The following is a 20805-nucleotide window of genomic DNA, read 5'->3' on the forward strand; positions in this document are numbered from 1 at the left end:
GCCCTTTTACTAATTTGATGAAAATATAATTAATGATTTTACACTTGATCTGAGTTTCGAGTAACGAATTAATAATATCTCTAATGTAAAAATTCATAATGGAATTAATTTTACACAAATCCTACTACATTATTAGAGTGAAAATAGAATAGTGAACAAAAAAAATACTCTATTTATGGAATATATCCATTTTCTACTCCATATGAATGGAGCATTTTTTTACTCCAAACTTTATTTTGGAATAAATTATAAAGCGGAATTTGGAAATGTTTGAAAAACTTACATAACTAAATATCTTTATGGAACCATGCATAAATCTTCATAGAAGTAAATGTAATGCAAGTAGAACCGTCAAATCTTATACTTCATCCGTTCTATGAAAATAGTAATCTTGAAATTTTTATTTGTTTCATAAAGATAGTAATTTATGTTTTCAGTTATTTTTTATTTACCATTTTATTCATATTAATTAACACAATTACTAATAATATTTTTATAAATTATGCATAAGACTAGTTGTTTTTGGTATTGTCGGTGTGGTTGGGTGGGGCATGGCGTCCCAAATGTCACTTGAGGTGCGCTTGAAGTGGTGGGTGTGCTGTGGGTCCGAATCCGCGCCAAGTCAGGTTTAACCATCCATGTGGCTGGCGCCAGTGGCCAGACGGATTATCAAAAAAAAAAACTATAAAACTTTAATCTTCGTGAATCTGAAAGAGTATAATATACATACACTCGAATCAGGTTCAATTTCAAACTTATATATATACACTCAAATCTTTGTTTGCAAATTGCAAGTGAAGATAACTTTAACAACAATGAGGCATAATCTAACAGAAAACCCTGTTTGAATCCAAGAAAAAGAAGAAGATGATGATGAGACACACAGAGACATCACACTTTTTCTCCTATTTATTTCTCAAAAACAAAACAGAAAAAAAAAACTATATTCTTTTCTAAACGTTAATGCTGTGAGTACCGCCACCTAGGGTTCACAGCTGTGAGTACCGCCACCTGGGTTCGATTCCCGGCCACTGCGAAATTTAACATTCGGGCCGCAGCGACACAGATTAGTCCCTTGGGCCTGGGAAGCCTTTGGGGAAACTGTGTATAATTCAAAAAAAAAAAAAAAGAATGAACAAGCGGGATTAGCTGATGAACCCCCTGATGAGTAAGCATTTGAGTTCTCTCCAGTCCCGGAGCTAGACGAGACATTATAAGAAGAAGGGTTTGTGTAGTTGTGTCTGTTCACTTCCTCTGCCTTTGTCTCGACCGGTTCTCTCACTTTCAAGTCCATAAAATCAGATATCAAACCCGGCCTTGTTATTTTCTTGTTGTCTATATTCCTCACCCCCGTTAACAACTTCACCACTGTGGACATCTTTGGCCTTAGCTTAGGACTGTCTTGCGTGCACAAAAGACCTACTTTTAGGTACCGGCAAGCTTCCCCTACGTCAAAGAGTCCGTCTAACCCTGTATCAACAAGATCCACTAGCTCATTCCGCTCATAAAGTTTCCAAGCCTGTGGAATACAAGACAATGTTATCCCTCAAAGTAAGAGCTTAGACATTGCGAACTAGACCAGATAAAAAAGAGCTTACTCTTTCTAGAAGATATTCATATTCTGTGGGTAACCGTGTGTTTTTGTTACTTCGTCCACTGACTATCTCCATAAGAAGGACACCAAAGCTGTATATATCGGCTTTACGTGTCAACTGTCCCCTAACCGCATACTCTGGCGCTAAGTAACCACTATAACAAATGTGAACACATGTTAAGACCTGCAATTTTCAGCGAGAATAAGAAGAAAATGGAAATATAAACATTTTGGAACTCACAGTGTACCGGCGACACGAGTGCTGACATGAGTCATGTTCGGTGGCATAAGCCTAGCGAGTCCAAAATCAGATATCTTGGGGGACAAGTCTCTGTCAAGTAAAATGTTGCTCGCCTTGATATCTCTATGAACTATGTGTGGTGTTACTTCTTCATGAAGAAAGGAAAGACCTTTAGCAACACCAATGCAAATGTTGGCCCGTGTACTCCAATCAAACTTTATTCCACTCTGAGTGTATCCCGCAACTGAAAAAAAAACATTCATTCGGTTAGAACTTAGAAGTGACATTACACCCCCCATAGACTACGAGAATCACCTAGAAGCGTCTTGTCAAGGCTATTGTTCTCGAGATAATTGTAAACAAGGATCCTGTGATTCCCCTCCACGCAGCATCCATATAACTTGACCAGATTCCCATGCTGTATCTCTGATATAACATTGATCTCAGTCAAGAACTCTCTAACGCCTTGTCTTGATTCAGCCGACAGGACTTTGATAGCTGCCACCTTTCCGTCTCTAAGACAACCCTACTCATCAAAATTTTGTTCCCCCAGAGAGTTAAGAAGATGAAGAGAGCATTTGAAAAAAGAAGAGTAAGCAAATATAAGCAAATGATCTTTTTTTATCATTTACCTTGTATACAGGACCAAAACCTCCTTCTCCGATTTTATTGATGGGATTGAAATCATCTGTAGCCTGACGAATCTCTTTGTATTTGTAAATCTTTACCTTGTCTGACACTGAAAGTTCTGTTTGCATATATACACACTAAGTTAGAGGAAACCACCATAAAGTAGTAATCCTTATAATTCAAGAACCCATAGATCATGTATATATGTACCTCCATCAACTTCTGAAGGCTTTCCTCCACTCTTGTGGCGTGAGAACCAGAAGCAACCCATCAGTGTAAGACAGACCTGTGAACTGTTTATGCCATTAATTAGAATGTTAACCCACGAAAACCAGCCATATATCCATTTTAAATTACCACTAAAAGAATCATTTTCCAAGTAATAAACCTTTAAAACACCCCTAGTGGGTGACCAAAAACCTCAAAGGTTAAAAGCAACTATAAAAGCTGTTAGCTTGCAATCTGGGTTAAGAACAAAAACTAGAAACAGACGCAGATAAAACGATGTTAACCGAAAAAAGAGAGAAAGAAAGAGAAACCCACCTGAGAGAAAGTGTTTCAGAGATCGCAGGTTGTCTACTTGGCTAGAGTTCGTATATAAAGGCTCTGTCTTTACGCGAACAGAGTCGCTGTCTCTCTCTTTCTCTCTCCTTGTTTTGGCTTCGTCTGTGTGGATATCAGATAACGGGTTTGTTGAAATGGAGGACTAGAAGAGAGAGATGAATGAAGAAGAAAGAAAACGTTCTTTGTCTGCTGGCTGGTAAAAGTCAACGTAACACACACGTCTGCATCTTATACGTTGCTGTCGACGACCGTCTTTTTTTACTTTTATTTTATTTCTTTTGTTTTTCCAAATGTCTATCCGGTTAATGATTTACGAAAGGACTTTCTTCCTAAACCTTCGTTTAATTTATTTGACTTTCGTATTATTAGCAACTTTACGTTTCATCCATGCGGGCATAATTCTTCATCTTTCTTGGAAAGGAGGTATTGTTTTTAGTATTAGGCCATGACTAGTCTAATTATGGATGAACCAATTATTTGCTTTCTTTGATTATAGTATTGGAGTAAATGCTTTTCAACGACAACATGTATCGTCAAAAAAAAAAGAAAAACCAACATTTTTTTGTCAAAAAAATGCATCATTATTTTCTCCTGCAAGTTTTTTAAATTCACATATTTGAATAGAGCATTCATCACGCCGATTCACACACACAACATTATTTTTATATTTTGAAATAATTTATCAAATGTAGAGTATAACCTATTTAATTTGTACTAGTAAGTATCATTGTGTCGATACCACCTAGCATAATGGAAATCTATTTTGTCGTTTTCAACTTTAAAACTGAGTGTTAAGTTATACATTAGATATATTAACTAATAATAATTTGATAACGTGTACGGAATTTCTTATTAAATATAGAGATTTTCAATGATAGGCTTTAAATTAATAGTTAAACTTACAAAGTTAGGTGATGAAATGTAGGGCTGACCATTTTATCCGTTAAATTTGATTCGATTCGTTATTCGTCTCGATTCGATCCGAAATTTCTGGATATCCGTAAACTTCCGAAGCAAAGCAAATACTAAAAATCAATATCCGTTAAAATTGAAACTAATCACAAATATCAAAATTTTGGAAAGCGGATATCCGCTCCGATCCGGAAATATATAAATACATGTACATCTTGATTATACTTAATGTTTTAAATGTATAAGTTTATATAATTATTATTATAACAAATTATTTGACAAATTCTATTCACATTATTACTTATATAAAATTACTATATAAAAAATAAGAGAAAAAATTTATAAAGCAATTATAATTTTTTTCTTAAGTTTTGTGTTATTATAATTGTTAACTAAGTTTAAAATTTACAAAATATGTAGTTTCACTATTTTTTTAGTTTTTATTTTATATATCATACAAAAAAATATATTAAAAAATAAATTTGTATTGAATTTTTAAGATTATTTGTATTAATCAAAGCGGATGAGATATCCGTAAGTATTCGTAAATATCCGCAAATATCTATTTATTTTCCGGATATCCATATTTTTCCGAAGCAAAACAAATTGAAAAATTAGATATTCGTAACATACGAATCAAATCACAAATATCTTCAAATAGATATTATGTGAGAGTAAGTAAAGGCCACGCCTTTCTTTTAGATATCCGATCCGTATCCAGCCCTAATGAAATGCATAAACAATGATAAAAACCGTGGATTTGAAAGCAATTACGGTGAAAAGTCAAAGGAAACATCATCACATTTTCTTGTATATAACACGAACACAAGGAAGAAATGGGACTATGTTCACACGCAGAAGACGGGGACAGGTAAAGCAGAGTTTTAAAGCTTTATTAGGGTCAGGCCTTTTAGCAAGGATGACGACATCCTTGGGTGAGATGGTGAGATCAATGATGGGAACTTGGGAAGCATTACAACTTCAGTAGAGCCTCCTTGTTCTTGGAGAAACATAAGTCTTTTTTTTAACAAGGAGAAACATAAGTCTATCAAGCAAGATCAATGTCTCAAGCACTGGTCCTAATGCATCTCAAATAGTTATGAAACACAAGTCTATCAAACATGTCTCATAATGATTCAAAAACATCAACGTTGCAACATCCAGCTATCCAAGATAGGTACAATAATGGACAATGCAGAAGGAAGCTAATGCTTTCAAGGTAAGATATTTCTCAACTCTCTCTTTTGTCTCTTTTTTTTTTTTTGAATTTAATGTTAAATTTAACTCAAAAAAAATATTCTTGTTACAACAAGTGTAGCCTTTTCTAATCTATTGTAAAAATTAAATACTCTTTTCTTTATATACTCTCTAGACTCCATTTATACTGCTTTGTCTTGCGGCAAACCAAAAGACCATTCCTCCTTCATAATCACTTCTTCCCTTTCTCCTCATAACTGTGAATTTGTTCCTCATAATCTTATCCAGCAGTTTGATTAGAAGAGCTGCTGGTGAAGAAGCTTCTCCATGCCTCCTTCTATTTCTCTCCCTCCATATAGTATGAACCACAGATTGAAACATATATCTAATGACAAAAAGCTTGGTTCTGCTCTGGTTTGTATTTGATACCAGTCTCATCAGCTCATCCCATTCTGTTGTAAACGAATCACATAGAACTCCACGCATCATAACTTCCCAAATTTGCGCTGAGAAGGCACACTCAAAAAACAGATGTCTTCTTGTTTCTATCGGGTCGTGACAGAACACACATGATGGATCAATATTTCCATTCCAACTTAGCATGCGATCACCTGTTGTCAGTCTCTCCTTTATAGCAATCCATAAAATGAAGGAGTATTTTAGTGTGATTTTTAAACCAAACCGCTTGTTCCCAGTGAAATTCTTGATGTCTCTATTCTCACAAATTCACGGATGCTTGTCTTTGGTGGTGTTAAACTCAAAATAAATAAATATAAAGCAGGAACTGATAGGGCCGCAGTAGTCTATTCGAGCTGCACTAGAACCAGTGTTTGTGACATTGATCTTGCTTGATAGACTTACGTTTCTCCAAAAACAAGGAGGCTCAATTGAAGCTTTAGTGCTTCCCATCTCTCACCATATCAACTAAGAATGTTGCCATCATTGCTAAAAGGCGCTGACCTAAAGCTTAAAAACTCTCTTTTTTTTGGGTGTAAAACTCTCTTTTGTTTTGATCCTTTGTAAAGCTTTGTTTGACGTATGAAATGTGTTTCTGTTGGAGGTGACGTCTGAAGTTTTTATTCATCAAATTTCATGGAGCAGCGAAGAGAGTTCACCTGAAGACTGTTTTTACCGGTCCACATTTTCAGCCGTGTGAACACAGTCCCATTTCTTCTTTCTGTACGTGTCTACGTGATATACAAAAAAAAAACATGAAAATGTGATGAAGTTTCCTTCCACTTTCTTATAAGTTATAACCGTAATTGCTTTCAAAACCCCTGTTTTGTCATTGTTTATGCATTTCATCACCTAACTCTATAGGTTTAACTATTGTTTTTTTAAAACAGTTCATTCAGAATCAATATTTAATAAGCAGTTCCTTGTTTTATTTCTTATACACGTTATCACACTATTATTACTAGTTAAAATGAACATAACACTCGGTTTAAAAGATAAAACCAATTAGATTTTCATCGTGAACAAATTAATTGGGTATAAATCCTAATAGTTTTTTTTTTTGACATCGTAAATCCTAATAGTTTTTCATGGCTATTTTGTAACATTAAAGTGTATCTGGTAATCATACTATTCATTTTATAAGTTATTCAATAAATAGTAGAATCATTTTGTTTCTGTATCGGCGTGAGGAATCTCTATAGACATATATGAATAAAAAGAACTTAACAAAAGAAAACAATGAAGCATTTTTTTGACAACAAGTGTTGGTTTTTCCTTTTGACGTACATGTTGAAAAGCGTTTATTCCAAATATTGTAATCAGGAAGGAAAATATTTGGTTCTTCATCCTTAATGGACAAGACATTGGCCTATACTAAAAAAAAAGAAGCAAATACTTATACCAAGAAAGATGAAGAATTATGCCCATGAATATAGCATAGATTAAAGATTAGTGATAATACGAAATAATTAATAATTAAACGGTCGACGACTTTTTGCCCAAAAAAAAAAATTGCCCGAAAAAAAAAACGGTCGACGACTTCTTAAAAAGGTCGGTTCATAAATGATAACCGGGAGATGAGAAAGAAAGAAATAAAGTAAGAAAAGACCGTAGGTTGCTTGGTCGTCAGAGCAACATATAAAGAAAGATACTGACTTGTGCTTACGATTGACTTTTACCCGCCTCTATAAATAGAGACCATCTTCTCCTTCTTCTTCTTCATCCATCCCTCAAGTCCTCCATTTCGACAGTCCTAATTAATCGCACAAAAATTTCACAGGTCTGTTTTACACTGATGGGTTGCTTCTGGTTCTCACGCCACGAGAGTGGAGTAGAGCCTTCAGAAGCTGATGGAGGTAAATACACACGTTCTTGAAATATATGGATTGCTATCTATTTGGTTCATTACCTCTGTTGCTGGTTTCCTCTAACTTTATATATATATATATATATATATATGTATGCAAACAGAAGTTTCACTGACAGAAAAGGTAAAGATTTACAAATACAAAGAGATTCGTCAAGCTACAGATGATTTCAATGCCCTGAATAAAATTGGAGAAGGAGGGTTTGGTTCTGTGTACAAGGTAAATGATAAAAAAAAATCAGTTGCTTACTCTTCTTGTTTTAAATTCTCTCTTCATGTTCTTAACTCTTTGGGGGAAATAAAATTTCGATGACTATAGGGTCATCTTAAAGATGGAAAGGTGGCAGCTATCAAAGTTCTATCAGCTGAATCAAGACAAGGTGTAAAAGAGTTCTTGACTGAGATCAATGTGATCTCAGAGATACAACATGAGAATTTAGTTAAGTTATATGGATGCTGCGTGGAGGGGAATCACAGGACCCTTGTTTACAACTATCTCGAGAACAAGACCCTTCTAGGTGATTCCCGTAGTTTGTTTACTCTCTAAGTGTTTGGAATGTCATTTACTCATTTCTAACCAAATGAATGTTTCTTTCTAGCTGGGGGCTACACTAGGAGTGGTTTACAGTTTGATTGGAGCACTCGTGCCAATATTTGCGTTGGGGTTGCTAAAGGTCTTGCCTTTCTTCATGAAGAAGTACAGCCACACATAATTCATAGAGATATCAAGGCAAGCAACATAATACTTGACAGAGATTTATCCCCCAAGATATCTGATTTTGGACTCGCTAGGCTTATGCCACCGAACATGACACATGTCAGCACTTGTGTCGCGGGTACAATGTGAGTTCCAAATGTTTATATGTCCCTTCTTTTCAAATTCTCACTAACATATGTTTTTGGACAGTGGTTATTTAGCGCCAGAGTATGCGGCTAGGGGACAGTTGACGCGTAAAGCCGATGTATACAGCTTTGGAGTCCTTCTTATGGAGATAGTCAGTGGAAGAAGTAACAAAAACACACGGTCACCCACTGAATATCAGTATCTTCTAGAAAGAGTAAGCTACTTTTTTTTATCTGGTCTAGTTCTCAATGTTTCGAGAGATAACCTTGTGTTACACTCCACAGGCTTGGGAGCTTTATGAGCGGAATGAGCTCGTGGATCTTGTTGATATAGCGTTAGGCGGAGTTTTTGACGCAGAGGAGGCTTGCCGGTACCTTAGAATCGGTCTTTTGTGCACTCAAGACGGTACTCAGCTAAGGCCAACTATGTCCACAGTGGTGAAGGATATAGACACCAAGAAAATAACCAAGCCGGGTTTGATATCTGATTTTATGGACATGAAAGTGAGAGAACCGGTGGAAACAAAGACAGAGGAAGTGAGCAGATGCAACTACACAAACCCTTCTTCTTATAATGCCTCGCCTAGCTCCGGGACTAGTGACAACTCAAATGGTTACTCATCAGGGGCTTCATCAACTAATGCGATTTATTCGTTCAGCATTACCAATTAGAAAATAAATGTTTTTTTTTGGTGTTTGATGTTTTTGTGTGTGTGTCATCATCCAGGTTCTTCTTTCTTTGATTTGCAAACAGAGATTTGTGTGTGTGTGTGTGTGTATATAAGTTTCAATTTGAATACGAATTTGTCCCAGAAAAGAGAGAAGTAGCTGTTCACATTTTTTATCAAGGTTGGAGTCTCAGAAACATTTGTGCTCGTGGTTTTGCGCTGTAATGCAATGTTTTGGGGGAAGACAGAAACTCTCGTGGAGCGTCACTGGCGGGAAGCTATGACTTATAACGTTATATGAAAAATGATGATAATGTTACTTTTGGTTTTCATTGAAGGGAACGTAGACCAAAACACACATATATAGATGATAGACCAAGTTTCCATGTGAACATGGTTGCTTTGGAATTTGGAAAAGACAACGCAAATATCAAACTCGAGCAGGCATATTGATTGAGGTGCATCAAAAGACAGATTTACCTGCGCCAAGCAAAAGATAGGGATGAGATATGAAAAAAAAGCTATAAGAAGATTACCGAAAAAAATCCGCTATAAGAAACAAAAACTTAATTCGAAAATATAATCGTGAGGAGAAGACTATTGACTGGTTGGGTTTTATTTAGGTGTGAACTATAGCTCATGGACTGTCTCAATTCAGCTCAATTTTTCATGAACACAATCTCTAATTTTAGGTTCATTTAATAAATGAATTTAACGATCGAGTTTAAATTAGATGATCTATAATGAACATATGCCAGGTCATGAGCTTGGTCGTTTTTATATTTACAATTATATGTGTATATATATATATATTGGATAATTTCTATATTAATCATATTTATCTTCCAAAAATTTAAATGTAAAATATACATAAGTAATATAGAAATTAAACTTTTAAAATTATCTTTAACTTTTTAGAAAAAGAGAAAGTAGACTCTCACGAAAAATAAGGATTTTGGATCAACCTTTAATTTAATTTAATATTTTGGATCATTGTTTCACCTTTATTTTAATATTTAAATTTCAAATAATGTTATAGAATTTATTTTAATAATTTATTTTATAATTATTTTAAAATAATTATTTTAATACAATATCGCGAGTTAGCTCATTTAACTCATGACTAGATCTCGATCCGCGCAACCGCGCGGGTTTTTGTTTTCATTTATTTTTATATAAACATTTTGTTTTCAATTCTAAATTGGTATATATTATAATATATATGTGTCTATCAATTTTTAAAACAAAATAAGTTTACGGTATATTTTTTTCATTGAATAGATTGTTTCAAACTTTCACATGTATTTGTATCTTCTTCTATATATATATTTTCGGATTATTATTTCATTATTAAAATCGTAACTATATATATAAAGATTAGTAAAATATTGTTTTATTGTCATATTTAAAAATATTGTAATATTTCACAAATTTAGAAAGTTTTAAAAAAATTAAACTTTTCGCTTCACAGATTTATATTATCGAGTAAATAATTAAACATTTAGTTTTTGTTTAATTTTTAAAATAAACTATATAGTTTAAAAAAAAAATTCATTGGTTTAAACCAATAAAGATTAATAAAGATTAATAAAAAAATTTCATTGGTAATAAAGATTAATCATTGTTAGATAATATGATTTTTGTTATTTAAAAAAAAAATCTTCATAATTTTAAAATTTAACATCGACAAATATTTAAATAATTAACATATGGAGGTATAGTATTGAAACATTATATTATATCTATTTAATTTATATTATCTATAAATCCAATGGATCATCTATTGTTTAAATTCAATTATTGATAGCCCAATAAAAATTTCTGGTTTGCCCAAAATTTAAATGATAAGATTAGAGATTAAATGTAACATGACTTTCTAGGAATAGGTCCATTAGGTCCATTTTTAAAAATATCACACATGAATCAAAGTTGTGACTTCTGTTTTAATATATAAGATTTAGATGATTTGAGTTCGAGTTTACATATTATAAATGAGCTGAGCTGATCTCATGAAAGATCACAAGTTGTTTTTTTTTCCCAAATTTTATTGTGTGATTTAAAATACTTTTGAAAAAATGTTAGGTAAGGTTTACAAAATAAAAGTTTTTATAAAATACCATATTTAAAAGCCATCAAAAGTGATACATGGCCTTATAAGCTAAAAGGCCTTTAAAATAAAAACCACCGACGAATCTTTCTATTGGTTGGTAAATCCCCAGCCCGCGAACGAAAGGACCAAACAATTTTTTTTTTCAGAGTCTCTCGTCTTTACTTTTATCCGCTAGGGTTTTGAACCGGAGAGGTTTCCTTCGCTTCTGCTCGATAAACGCGCCCATGGCGAAACCAAGCCGTGGCCGTCGTTCTCCATCCGCCTCCGGGTCCTCATCTCGTTCCAGCTCCAGATCTCGTTCCCGCTCCGGTTCGAGTCGGTCCAGGTCTCTTTCTTCGTCATCTCCTTCCCGTAGCGTCAGCTCAGGGAGTCGCAGCCCTCCTCGTCGAGGAAAAAGGTTAGGGTTTCTTTCTCACCGCTGGATTTGGTAATGTTGCTCCTTTAGGAAGTGGATTGAGTCCAAATCTGGTTAATCTTTACAGTTCTGCTGGGGCTGCTAGGCGAGGTCGCTCTCCTCCTCCTCCAAAAGGAGCCTCTTCACCCTCTAAGTAGGTCTCCAAACTCATAACATTCTCTAGTTTATAATGTTAACATTAACATCTTTCTTTATCTCTGTGTGTGACCTGATGAGAGTTGAGGCTTACTTAGAACAATGCTATTAACATTAACGAATGGTCATAACGTGTTAACTGATTTTGTATCTTTTTATTGTATTGGTATCTCTGCTTGAAAGTCTCAGTGTTTGAAATCCTTGCTTTTGCTGACTTTACAATCGAATTATAAATTTCAGGAAAGCTACTACGCCTATTCAGGAATCACTTGTTCTCCATGTTGATTGTCTTAGCAGGAATGTGAATGAAGGCCATCTGAAAGAGATATTTGGTATGTGAATTGGTCTTGCATTATCCCTTTCCTCTGATTTTGTTACATGATAACTGTGTACACCAGTACTTCTGATCTCAACTAAGATCAGTAGTATATGGATCATGTATAGTCGCTGGCATTATGGTTGTTGTATTTTGCTTGTGCTGACCAATTTACTTGGCTTCAAGTTATGTCTTCGCACTGTGTGTTAATAAGGGCTTTTTATGGCGTATGTATAGGCAACTTTGGTGAAGTTGTACACGTAGAACTTGCTATGGATCGAGCTGTAAGTTGCTTGTTCGCCTTTTCTCTGTTGTTTCTGGCATTACTTGTTAAGAAATTGGCTCCTAACTTCTTCACACATTAACAGGTTAATCTTCCCAAAGGATATGCTTATGTTGAGTTCAAAGCAAGATCTGATGCTGAGAAAGCTCAGCTTTCTATGGATGGTGTATGTCATTTTCCATATGTAAAATGCACTATGTTATTATCTCAACATTTTGTCTGAGAAGATTTATGCTTGCATTGTTTGTTTACTTAACGCAGGGCCAAATTGATGGAAACTTTGTTAAAGCAAAGTTCACTCTACCACCGCGTCAGAAAGTACCTCTACCTCCACCTCCTAAACCTGTTTCTAGTGCACCAAAAGCAGAGGCTCCAAAATCTGATAATGCCAGTGCTGACGTTGAGAAAGATGGGCCCAAGCGCCCAAGAGAGAGTACGTTTATATTCATGTTTGTTATTGTTGTATATATGCTTCATATGGTGAGTGTTAATGATTATTACCGTTATATGTGATTAGCTTCTCCGCTACGGAAAACATCACTTTCTCCAAGAAGGCGATCACCACTGCCTAGGAGAGGCGCATCACCTAGGAGATTGCCTGTTTCTTCTCCTCGCCGGAGGCCTAGCTCTCCTATCCGCCGTCGCGGTGATACGCCACCTAGACGCAGGGCAGGATCGCCATTTAGAGGCCGTTCTCCATCTTCTCCCCCTCCAAGGCGACAAAGATCTCCTCCAAGGTTAGCTGTGGTAGCATCTGTTTATGGTGTTTTCAGAATCAATAGACTCACCTTTTGTATGTCGACAGGGGCTCCCCTAGAAGAATCCGTGGCAGTCCTGTTCGAAGACGGTCTCCTCCTCCTCTAAGGCGAAGGTAAGTCTACGAGTTACACAAATTACGCTCCTAGTGATTGGAGTATAGGAATTAAAGGTGTCGTCACTGTGTAAATATTTTGAATTGGGCATGTTTCAGGTCACCTCCAAGAAGGCTACGCAGTCCCCTCAGAAGATCTCCTATCCGCAGACGTAGCCGATCCCCAATTCGTAGACCTGGTCGCTCTCGTTCAAGGTCCATCTCACCCCGCAGGTATGTCTTTGATATCTCCTGGATTTTATTTGGTTGCAGTTGCATAGTTAAGATAGTGCATATGATGATACATATAAGAGCCATGCCATGTTTTTTTTAGATTTTGCATAATTTACGCGTATATTTCAAGTTATACTGTGTGTTATCCTTGTATGTAGGTTTGTTACATATTGGTTCATAGAGACGTTTATACCAAATATGACCAAGTTATATAGATTTATGTGGAGTCTGCAATTGGTGTAAAATTGTCTTTGTTTGTAAGCAGGGGAAGAGGTCCAGCTGGGAGACGTGGGAGGTCATCTTCTTACTCTAGTTCCCCTAGTCCCAGAAGGGTAAGGGTTTGTTGAAGATCCCTTTTTACTTATAAAAATGTTGATGCCTTTGTTTATATATGTGTTTTGACTTTCTGTGTGCGTTTATTAAAACTTACAGGTACCTAGGAAGATCTCAAGGAGCCGCAGTCCTAGGAAGATTTCAAGGAGCCGCAGTCCGAAGAGGTAAATGACTTTCTTCGCTTAAAACATGTCCAAACAATTGAGTCTGCACTCTGTAGCATGCATTAGTATAAAAATGCTAGCCCAATATCTGATGGGAGATATATAGTAGGAACGGACGCTTATAAATGATTGATTTTGATAACTATAGAACTCCACGTGATTGATATTGAAGATCAATAATAGTATATGCTTAATAACAGTGGTGATAATCTTGGATATGGTAGTTAATGAGTGATTGTGATGAAGAAAGGACAAAAGGAGTTAGTTCAAATAATTTGTAAATGTTTTAGCGCACACTGTCTACTAATCTTATAGAACGAACTTGTTGTTGCGTAATGTGTAGGCCACTGAGAGGAAAAAGAAGCAGCAGTAACAGCAGCAGTAGCAGCTCACCGCCTCCTCGCAAAACATAATGTAATAAATCTCCATTCATCATGTCTCGGCAGAAGTTTCACCAGTAACCAAATGAGAGTTGTGGCTATAATGTTGGATGTTCAAAGATACTTTTGTGAGTGATTTGGATTTCAATAGTCTTATTTTATGAGTTATGACGTCAGACTTTGATTTTTATCACTCGCGTTATTTGAAAAGTAATAAATGGAGGAAAGCGATATTGTTAGGGCTCTCAAGTATTCATCTTGTTATTCCATAAGAATTTACTTGATTTTCTAAAATCGTAACACCCAAGCGGTGACGTAAAATCGTAACAATATTCTTCTCCTTCACGTTCTACTGAGACGGTACAAGGCAATTATGCATCAGGATTAAGAAAACGGGTCCACTGATGCCCAGAGCTCATGCATTTCATACAATTGAGATCTATACGTTACGACATCACAGGGCTTGACAAGGTTGTGTTTCAGACAAACTAGGGTGTTCCAAGTAAAGTTGCAAGCAGAGTGGTTCGCTGTTCAGGGACTTGACGGGCGTAATAACTGGCGGTTTCATCCACTGCTTTGTATCTGTTGGAATCCATAGCTCACCTTCTTTGCTTGAACCCACTTCAGGAAGTGACCTTAGATAAGCCGTTACTTCCCATCTACAGTCTGTATAGAGTAGGCAAAAGTTAAAAAAGCTTTGGAACATAAAAAAACATCGTTGTAAGATGTGACATCTAGGAAGTAAATAGTGGGGCTAGAGATGCATTTACTGGGAGGAAGAGGCTTGACAAGGGGTTTTGCAACGGAAAGCTTGATCAAGAAAGACCTAAGCGCAAATTCCAGTTGATTCTCCTCTACTGAAGCAGCGGAAGACAGGTTAATGGTAAGCTTGAAGATGAACCTCTCCACAGGAACATTATCATTACTGAAAAAGATGACCGCTACCCTTTCAACAAGACCCTGCTTACAAACATTGTTCAAAGCCGTCATTCTATAATGATCATATGTGTTTTACCAAATAATTCCTGGAAAGAAAGGCAGATCTTGGAGGTGGGTTTTTCTTCAGTGGTGGAAATAAAAAGTGTGTCTGTTTTCATAGAAAGAAGCTATACATACACTAACCTTTTGGATAAAAGGAAGTAAACCAGAAGCAGCAGAGTGAATATAGTCGCGTAGCTCAGGATGCCTTGCCCTTTGCACCACCACATTCATATATCTCCTCCTTTCAAACGCGGCTTCACAAACGCAAAAGATGATGTAAATTCAACAACCGTATTAAATAACACACAATTCGCAGCTGTTTGCATATATCTTACTCACCAGATGGGTAAAAGCCTTTGAGGAAAACAATCATTGTAATGGCTACTTCCAGAAACCCCACCAGAGTACGAGCAACTTCTCCTGAAAACAGCAGATGAGACAAAGCCTCACTCAATTATACATATTCATAATAGTTAAATCTGAAACCAGAAAGTTACCTGTCTGACTATTACCATCCTTCATGTGCATCAGCGTCTCACAATCGCAAGTTGCTCGATTAGCCGTCGACGGAGGCCTCGCCGTGAACCTGAACTCCTCCTCGTTTCGTTTAACAACTCACGCGACAAACACGTGACTCTTTAATTATATTATGGGCTTTAGCTCATGAGCCCATTTAGTTGTCGGGCCTAAGTTTATGGTTTTTTTTTTTCATTAGTGAATCTCTATCTCCTCCGCCTTGTCGGAAAAGTTTTCGCCGGAGCAGCATAGACGGAATCTGGGAGCACCGTAAGGTTTGATCTCTTAGAATTTTTGTTTGGATTCGCATTTAAGATGTTGATTTGGTAGTTTTTTCGTGGATTAGTAGCAGAGTCTGAGGTCGATGAAGTTGTAATTTTTAACTTTATGTGGAGATTATAGAGAAGAGGATACGATGAGGGGAAAGAGAGGAAGGGCTTGTGTAGTGGTACTTGGAGATCTTGGTCGAAGTCCTCGTATGCAATATCACGCTCTTTCTCTTGCTCGTCAGGTTCATCTCTCAATTTGATCACGTTATCTCTCAGTTCAGTTCTTCTATTGGCTTGACTCAGTTTCCCACTCCTTAGCTTCATTGTATCACATTAAAATGCAGGCATCGTTTCAAGTGGACATTGTTGCATACGGAGGTAAAGATTCAAACTTTTAGTGTGTGTTCTTGTGCCTCATCATTGCATTGTTTTGAATGTTTTTAGTTTTCATGACTAGGTTCTATACCCCATGAAACTGTTTTAAAGCATCCATCAATCCACATTCATACCATGGTACTCTTCTTCGATCAACTCATTGAACATATAAACTACTAGAATAATTTTATGTAGATTCATCATCATCTGTTTCTTCTACGTTTTGGATACCATAGGCCCAGCCTCGGTTCATTCACCTCTTGCCGAAGATACTTTACCCTGTGACTCTCTTGCTCAAGGCATTTATCCAGTTTACAATGCTTCTCTGGTTTCTTTTCGTTAAAGTACCAGCACCTGACCTTTTCTTGGTTCAGGTAAAGTCTTTGTTCTTTTCACTTTTAACCTTTTTTAGCTTTTCTTACGTAACTTAGGAGAGAGTTGTTGTTCCTACAGAATCCTCCTTCCGTTCCAACACTAGTCGCTGTTAAGTGGGCGAGTTCATGGAGGCGTGCAGCGTTTGTTGTTGATTGGCATAACTTTGGATATACGTTGCTGGCGTTGTCCTTGGGAAGGAACAACGTCTTTGTATCCTTGTACCGCTGGTAAGTATATATACATGGCTCTAAATTATTGATAGTTCTAAGGTTGAAGTGTTTATCTTTTGCATGGTTTAGGATTGAGATGCATTACGGAAAGATGGCAACAGGTTCGCTATGTGTGACAAAAGCAATGCAGCATGAACTGGAACAGAATTGGGAAGTGAGGTGAGATCAGATTGCTCATAGATCATAACCAGTATATAATTTATGTGATTCTAATTTTGTATGTTATAATGTTCTGAATTGAAACACACAGAGCCAAAGTTTTATATGATCAGCCTCCTGAGTTTTTCCGCCCTGCTTTGCTTGAAGAAAGACACGAGGTTTAGCTTGTCTTTTCTTCCTTTTTAGATTAGTATCATCAATCACTTTTACTCTTGAGGTTAACAGAAAATTTGGTTTACTTCCTTAGTTGTTTTGCCGAGTGAAGAAAGATCTTTGCCATCCATCTGGTGTCTATGACTTCATTAGTAGAGGTATCTCCTTGAAATTAATACTCCATGTTTTGATTCCTTTTGAGCTTCTCCATTCTGATACCAATTTTTTTTTTAATTCAAATTTAGAGTTGGAGAATCAAGTGCTTGACGAAACCCTTTTTACTACCAAAACTAATGCTGACATCTTGCTGAAACAAAACAGACCAGCTCTTGTTGTGAGCAGCACAAGCTGGTGAGGACACATCATCATTCCTTTTTCAGTTGTGGTATCATCTTCCCATGACATTGAATACTAAAATATGAACTTTGCAGGACCCCTGATGAAAATTTTGGTATCCTATTGGAAGCCGCAGTGATGTATGATCGGCGTGTTGCTGCAAGATCTAAAGGAAGTGATACAGCCGAAATTTCAGAAGAGCAGGACCTTTATCCCAATCTGTTGTTCATCATTACAGGTAAAGATAATAATATTTCGCTGTTTATGTTTTTGATCATGAGATGTTTACATGGTCCATGAAGGTAAAGGACCTGAAAAGGAGATGTACGAGGAGAAAATCAAAAGATTAAACCTCAAACATGTGGCATTCCGCACAATGTGGCTCGCTGCTGAAGATTACCCATTGCTTTTAGGTTCTGCAGATCTAGGTGTTTGCTTACACACTTCCTCATCTGGTTTAGACCTTCCCATGAAGGTAATAGGTCCATTATAGTAGTAGTTCATAAGTGCTAATAAGGAGGTTAACGATGTCTTGCGTTTTAGGTTGTTGATATGTTTGGATGTGGCCTACCAGTTTGCTCAGTTTCCTACTCATGGTAAATAATCATTGACTTTCAATATTTTCATAAACAAAGACTATAATAACACTGTTAACCCTTAAATCATTCGTGAAGTATTCAAGAACTCGTTAAGGATGGGCAGAACGGACTCTTGTTTTCATCTTCGTCGGAATTAGCAGATCAGTTACTGGTAAGTACTAACTCATTGTCTCTCTGCAAAGACACTTTTTAACATAGTTAACACCAGTAATGTTCTTGTATTCTCTTTTTTTCTTAACAGGTCCTCTTCAAGGGCTTTCCGGTTAACTGTGATGCCTTACAGTCGCTTAAAGCGGGTGCAATGGAGACTGGTTCTTCGGGTCGATGGGCTACAGAGTGGGATGAATGTGCAAAACCTTTGATTACTCAGGCAAAATCCTTAAGCTTCTCTCACTATCTCACACGCATATACTCAGGCTGCATATACTTTTGTTGTACTACTCAATAAGATATGTGATCCATTGCAGATCTGATTTCTTATTTGATGTCTTATCTCCAAAATTCTAGATCATAAACATGATATCTGTTTACAGGTGGTGGAACCGCTATCTCTTGATGTTCGATGAAGCAAACCATTGCAGCCACCTCTTCCAACTACGCATAGATTTTAGCGATTTAGTGAAGGTAGTTGCTAGTGCGTATGGTTCAAATCTTCATATATCGGGAAGATTTTGGTCTTTCAACATGGAAAGAAGCCGTAACAATTATGTATTAGGACAATGATGCATGTACCTCAGAACTCAAAGATATATATATCAAAGAAGACATGACAAAACACATTCTACCAAAGTCGTTTACATCACTTGCATAAGTATTGCGATGATCATGTCTACATGTTCGTTCAAGTGAAAATTTGTCTGACTTATTCATTCAGGCACTACCGAATGCTTTCAAGTAATTAGTTCAACTTATCGGATTAGGTCGTCCCAAATATTTTGATTTATGTACACATTAGTGCAAGTAATTGCACAAGCAATATTTTACTTGTTATAAGAAATACTTTGGTATAATAGACATCAATATGAATTGTTACAAATAGGTTAGTTCTGAGATTTACTTGTTTCAGTTCTATTTGGTCTTCATGCAAATCCTTTCTACTGTATCCTAAATAAAAGATTTATTATTCATGGAACAAGATACATCAATTCCTTCATTTTCTCTTTTTTTTTTCACTTACAAAACTTCACCATTTTGGATTAAATGCTTAGAGATCTAATGTGTGTTGAAAGAGTTATCAAGTAGTCAACCCAAGACTCAACCATGAATCATTTAGGAACACAATAATAATTGTCACACATGGATCATAAGAACATAATCTTTTGGAATGTAGTACACCAAACGCATTGAGTGTTCCAGTTTTGCTACTTATAGAGCTAAACTAAGCATAAAGCAAGTAGAAGGAAAAAAACTAGCTAGCTAGATCTTTTGATAAACAAAGCGCAAAGTAAACCAAGAGCAAACAAAATTGGCCAAACAGAGAACTTGATGGGTGAATCATCTGTATGTGTGATGAATGAATAGTTAATGGCTGTGAGAAAGGTTTGACACAAGGCGCAAACCAATCCAACCATATCTGGAAAGCTACCAAATCTGTTTGGTCTCTGTGTTGGATAGTGAAACCAAGGAATGGGCCAACTCCACTTCCACACAACTCTCTCAACTCGGCCTTTGTGTAAGAGATCTACGAGGCAGAGTAGACATGATAATAATGACATTGACATTGCAGCCAATGTATACAAAGGTTTATTAGTAGAAGAGATCTGATCCAGCACACAGGAAGGTATTTCCAACATGAGGTTGGTGATGACTAGAGACCATTCAATTATGACCTGTTTTAAAAACAAAACAAAAGAGTTCATTAAGATTCTCACATCTCAAATAAGAAAATATTTAAAGTAATATAGAGTTGATTCACTCATGCCCAAATTTTTTTGACATGGAGACTCTAATCATTTTGGCCAACAAAATTCTAAGCTACAAAACCTTAAAACTTAATTTTTTTTTTCTAAACCTTTGTTCTTGACGCTCTTAGAAGTTTGCTTTCGATGTCAAGAGCTATTGAATTCACCAACATCTCCTCATCCCTGGTAAAAGAAGCAGCATATCTATTAAAAGGCTAAACATAAGCTAAAGTATGAATTGGAGTTATACCTAAAGTGGGAAGTACTCCATCCAGGGAGATTAATGGCTTCTGTAAAACCATCTTTCCATTCTTTAAGCTGCTCATTTTTATCCCGGCGCTTAGCAAAGCCTTCTCCAAAGCTTCCTGTCTGATTTTCGATGTCAACAGGATCAACATGGTAAAGGACAGGTATCACAATCTGACCGAACTCCTCTTTGCATTTCAAGATGGCAACAACTTCATCTAAACAGAATTTCGAATCACCAAAGTTTTCCGAGAACACAATCACTGAAACTCTCGACACTTCTATTGCTTTTAACGTCTCTTCGTATCTATCTTCGCTTGGCAGCTCGTCGTATAAGTAGGTTTTGATCCGTTTCCTACGTAGACAGCCGCATAGATGGCTTATGAAATTGTCACGAGTGTCTTTGTTCCTGAAACTTAAGAACACATCATATTTCATCTTAGGATTTGAATTCATATCGTGTGTTTTTTTTC

General features: G+C 36.3%; 5 protein-coding genes and 1 pseudogene across 11 annotated transcripts; 3 read left to right on the top strand and 3 right to left on the bottom strand.

Moving 5' to 3' along the window:
* Window positions 1–740: 740 nt before the first annotated feature.
* LOC106414173 (cold-responsive protein kinase 1-like) lies at window positions 741–3450 on the bottom strand. Its single transcript, XM_013854878.3, has 8 exons — window positions 3009–3450; window positions 2676–2758; window positions 2468–2583; window positions 2151–2361; window positions 1836–2079; window positions 1599–1749; window positions 1130–1519; window positions 741–968 (listed from the first exon to the last, which is right to left on the bottom strand). Exons 2-8 carry the CDS (start codon window positions 2734–2736, stop codon window positions 954–956), a joined length of 1188 nt encoding a protein of 395 aa, XP_013710332.1. The 5' UTR covers window positions 2737–2758; window positions 3009–3450; the 3' UTR covers window positions 741–953.
* Window positions 3451–5597: 2147 nt separating this feature from the next.
* LOC106413571 (cold-responsive protein kinase 1-like) lies at window positions 5598–9147 on the top strand. Its single transcript, XM_013854322.3, has 6 exons — window positions 5598–7450; window positions 7566–7681; window positions 7781–7979; window positions 8061–8304; window positions 8369–8519; window positions 8590–9147. The coding sequence occupies exons 1-6, from the start codon at window positions 7390–7392 to the stop codon at window positions 8974–8976; spliced, it is 1158 nt and encodes a 385-aa protein (XP_013709776.1). The 5' UTR covers window positions 5598–7389; the 3' UTR covers window positions 8977–9147.
* A 2063-nt stretch (window positions 9148–11210) lies between these two features.
* On the top strand, window positions 11211–14441 carry LOC106416107 (serine/arginine-rich splicing factor SR45-like). The gene is made up of 12 exons (XM_013856940.3): window positions 11211–11479; window positions 11565–11630; window positions 11873–11964; window positions 12186–12232; window positions 12317–12397; window positions 12493–12664; window positions 12749–12968; window positions 13037–13102; window positions 13202–13315; window positions 13581–13647; window positions 13748–13812; window positions 14156–14441. Exons 1-12 carry the CDS (start codon window positions 11307–11309, stop codon window positions 14223–14225), a joined length of 1233 nt encoding a protein of 410 aa, XP_013712394.2. The 5' UTR covers window positions 11211–11306; the 3' UTR covers window positions 14226–14441.
* On the bottom strand, window positions 14409–15818 carry LOC106416108 (annotated as a pseudogene).
* On the top strand, window positions 15785–18974 carry LOC106416106 (UDP-glycosyltransferase TURAN-like). 7 transcript variants are annotated; one of them, XM_022708224.2, is made up of 17 exons: window positions 15785–15803; window positions 15889–15964; window positions 16092–16200; window positions 16303–16336; window positions 16416–16471; window positions 16570–16707; window positions 16787–16935; window positions 17008–17097; window positions 17189–17255; window positions 17345–17408; window positions 17496–17601; window positions 17682–17824; window positions 17889–18061; window positions 18130–18182; window positions 18261–18336; window positions 18427–18555; window positions 18719–18974. In XM_022708224.2, exons 3-17 carry the CDS (start codon window positions 16105–16107, stop codon window positions 18749–18751), a joined length of 1407 nt encoding a protein of 468 aa, XP_022563945.2. In that variant the 5' UTR covers window positions 15785–15803; window positions 15889–15964; window positions 16092–16104; the 3' UTR covers window positions 18752–18974. The 7 variants fall into 7 exon arrangements, with proteins under 7 accessions (XP_022563945.2, XP_022563944.2, XP_013712392.2 ...); XM_022708223.2 differs by lacking the exon at window positions 15785–15803 and having other exon boundaries at window positions 15851–15964; XM_013856938.3 differs by lacking the exon at window positions 15785–15803 and having other exon boundaries at window positions 15871–15964; window positions 16036–16200.
* Window positions 18975–19597: 623 nt separating this feature from the next.
* On the bottom strand, window positions 19598–20788 carry LOC106413572 (disease resistance protein RPV1-like). Its single transcript, XM_013854323.3, has 3 exons — window positions 20337–20788; window positions 20197–20269; window positions 19598–20014 (listed from the first exon to the last, which is right to left on the bottom strand). Exons 1-3 carry the CDS (start codon window positions 20786–20788, stop codon window positions 19598–19600), a joined length of 942 nt encoding a protein of 313 aa, XP_013709777.1.
* Between the last annotated feature and the right edge of the window lie 17 nt (window positions 20789–20805).

Source organism: Brassica napus, chromosome C8, assembly GCF_020379485.1.
Source record: "Brassica napus cultivar Da-Ae chromosome C8, Da-Ae, whole genome shotgun sequence".
Lineage (NCBI taxonomy): Eukaryota > Viridiplantae > Streptophyta > Magnoliopsida > Brassicales > Brassicaceae > Brassica > Brassica napus.